The sequence below is a fragment of the Oncorhynchus gorbuscha genome, unplaced genomic scaffold (assembly GCF_021184085.1).
Source record: "Oncorhynchus gorbuscha isolate QuinsamMale2020 ecotype Even-year unplaced genomic scaffold, OgorEven_v1.0 Un_scaffold_2408, whole genome shotgun sequence".
NCBI classification, from domain to species: Eukaryota; Metazoa; Chordata; class Actinopteri; order Salmoniformes; family Salmonidae; genus Oncorhynchus; species Oncorhynchus gorbuscha.
In genome coordinates, this window is record NW_025746928.1 from 57,501 (window position 1) to 58,441 (window position 941).

At 42.6% G+C, this 941-nt stretch overlaps 1 protein-coding gene across 2 annotated transcripts in view; it reads right to left on the reverse strand.

The window, feature by feature from the left end:
* The window catches only part of LOC124025746 (THUMP domain-containing protein 1-like), a 7,436-nt gene extending 6,971 nt beyond the window's left edge, over positions 1–465 (reverse strand). Inside the window, exons 1-2 of one of the 2 annotated variants that reach the window (XM_046339084.1) lie at positions 322–465; positions 1–168 (exon numbers count right to left, since the gene is read on the reverse strand). The exon at positions 1–168 is cut by the window's left edge and continues 57 nt beyond it. In XM_046339084.1, coding sequence (XP_046195040.1) covers positions 1–147 — 147 coding nt within the window. In that variant the 5' untranslated portion in view covers positions 148–168; positions 322–465. Of the gene's footprint in view, positions 188–321 lie in introns of both variants that reach the window. The other variant, XM_046339083.1, reaches the window with a different exon arrangement.
* Between the last annotated feature and the right edge of the window lie 476 nt (positions 466–941).

Here is a 941-nt window from a genome sequence, read left to right on the forward strand (position 1 = left end):
GGTGCATTTCCTCTCGTTCATATTGCAGGTGATGAGGACACCTTGCATGCCCACCTCGAGCTCCCGGGAACCCTTGTACTTCTTACTCCGGTGTCCGCCGCCATAGCGTTTCTTACTGCGCTTTCTCAAGTCTTGTGCCTCGGACATATTTGATCATATACAGGACTCCTGGATAATAGTTTGTTAACTGTTAGAAAAAAAACACATTTACCTGGATAACATTAACTATCTGGTTTATTGTTTGGCACTAGCAAGTATAGCAGAATTTGCTAGCTAGCTAACATGCAAGCACAACAAACGACACGAGCCGGGATTGCTTACGTTAGCTACTGTACTAAATCTCAATCCTTGATCCTACACGTTGGATTAAATGCTAACAATGTATCGTTTAATTTGCTAAATTACAGAGCTACAAGTCAACGTTTATAGTACTCTTCTCGAGTTAAGCCTGAAGGTACTCGTGGGCTCCTTCCTTCATTCAAACACGCGAGTGTTGTGAGCAGCAAAAGGGGAATCGGCGTATCGCCTTCAAAATAAAAGTCCCCATTGAAACATGCAAACTAATAAAACTATTAGAAATCATGACACATTTGGACTATAAATGTTTAAAAACGTTTTAAATGTTGTTAGAAAAATTCAACATTAGACTATTTGACAACAAAATGGTTAAATCCGTTGATCGCACTGTGGATGTATAAACTGTGGATGTATAAACTTAGGGATGATGGTCCAAGCGCACCATTTACATTTAAGTCATTTAGCAGACTCTCTTATCCAGAGCGACCAAGACAGTCGTGGAGAGGGCACGACACAACCTATTCCGCCTGGGGAGACTGAAAAGATTTGGCACGGGTCCTCAGATCCTCAAAAGGTTTTACAGCTGCACCACCGAGAGCATCCTGACTGGCTGCATCACTGCCTCCGACCGACAGGCACTTACA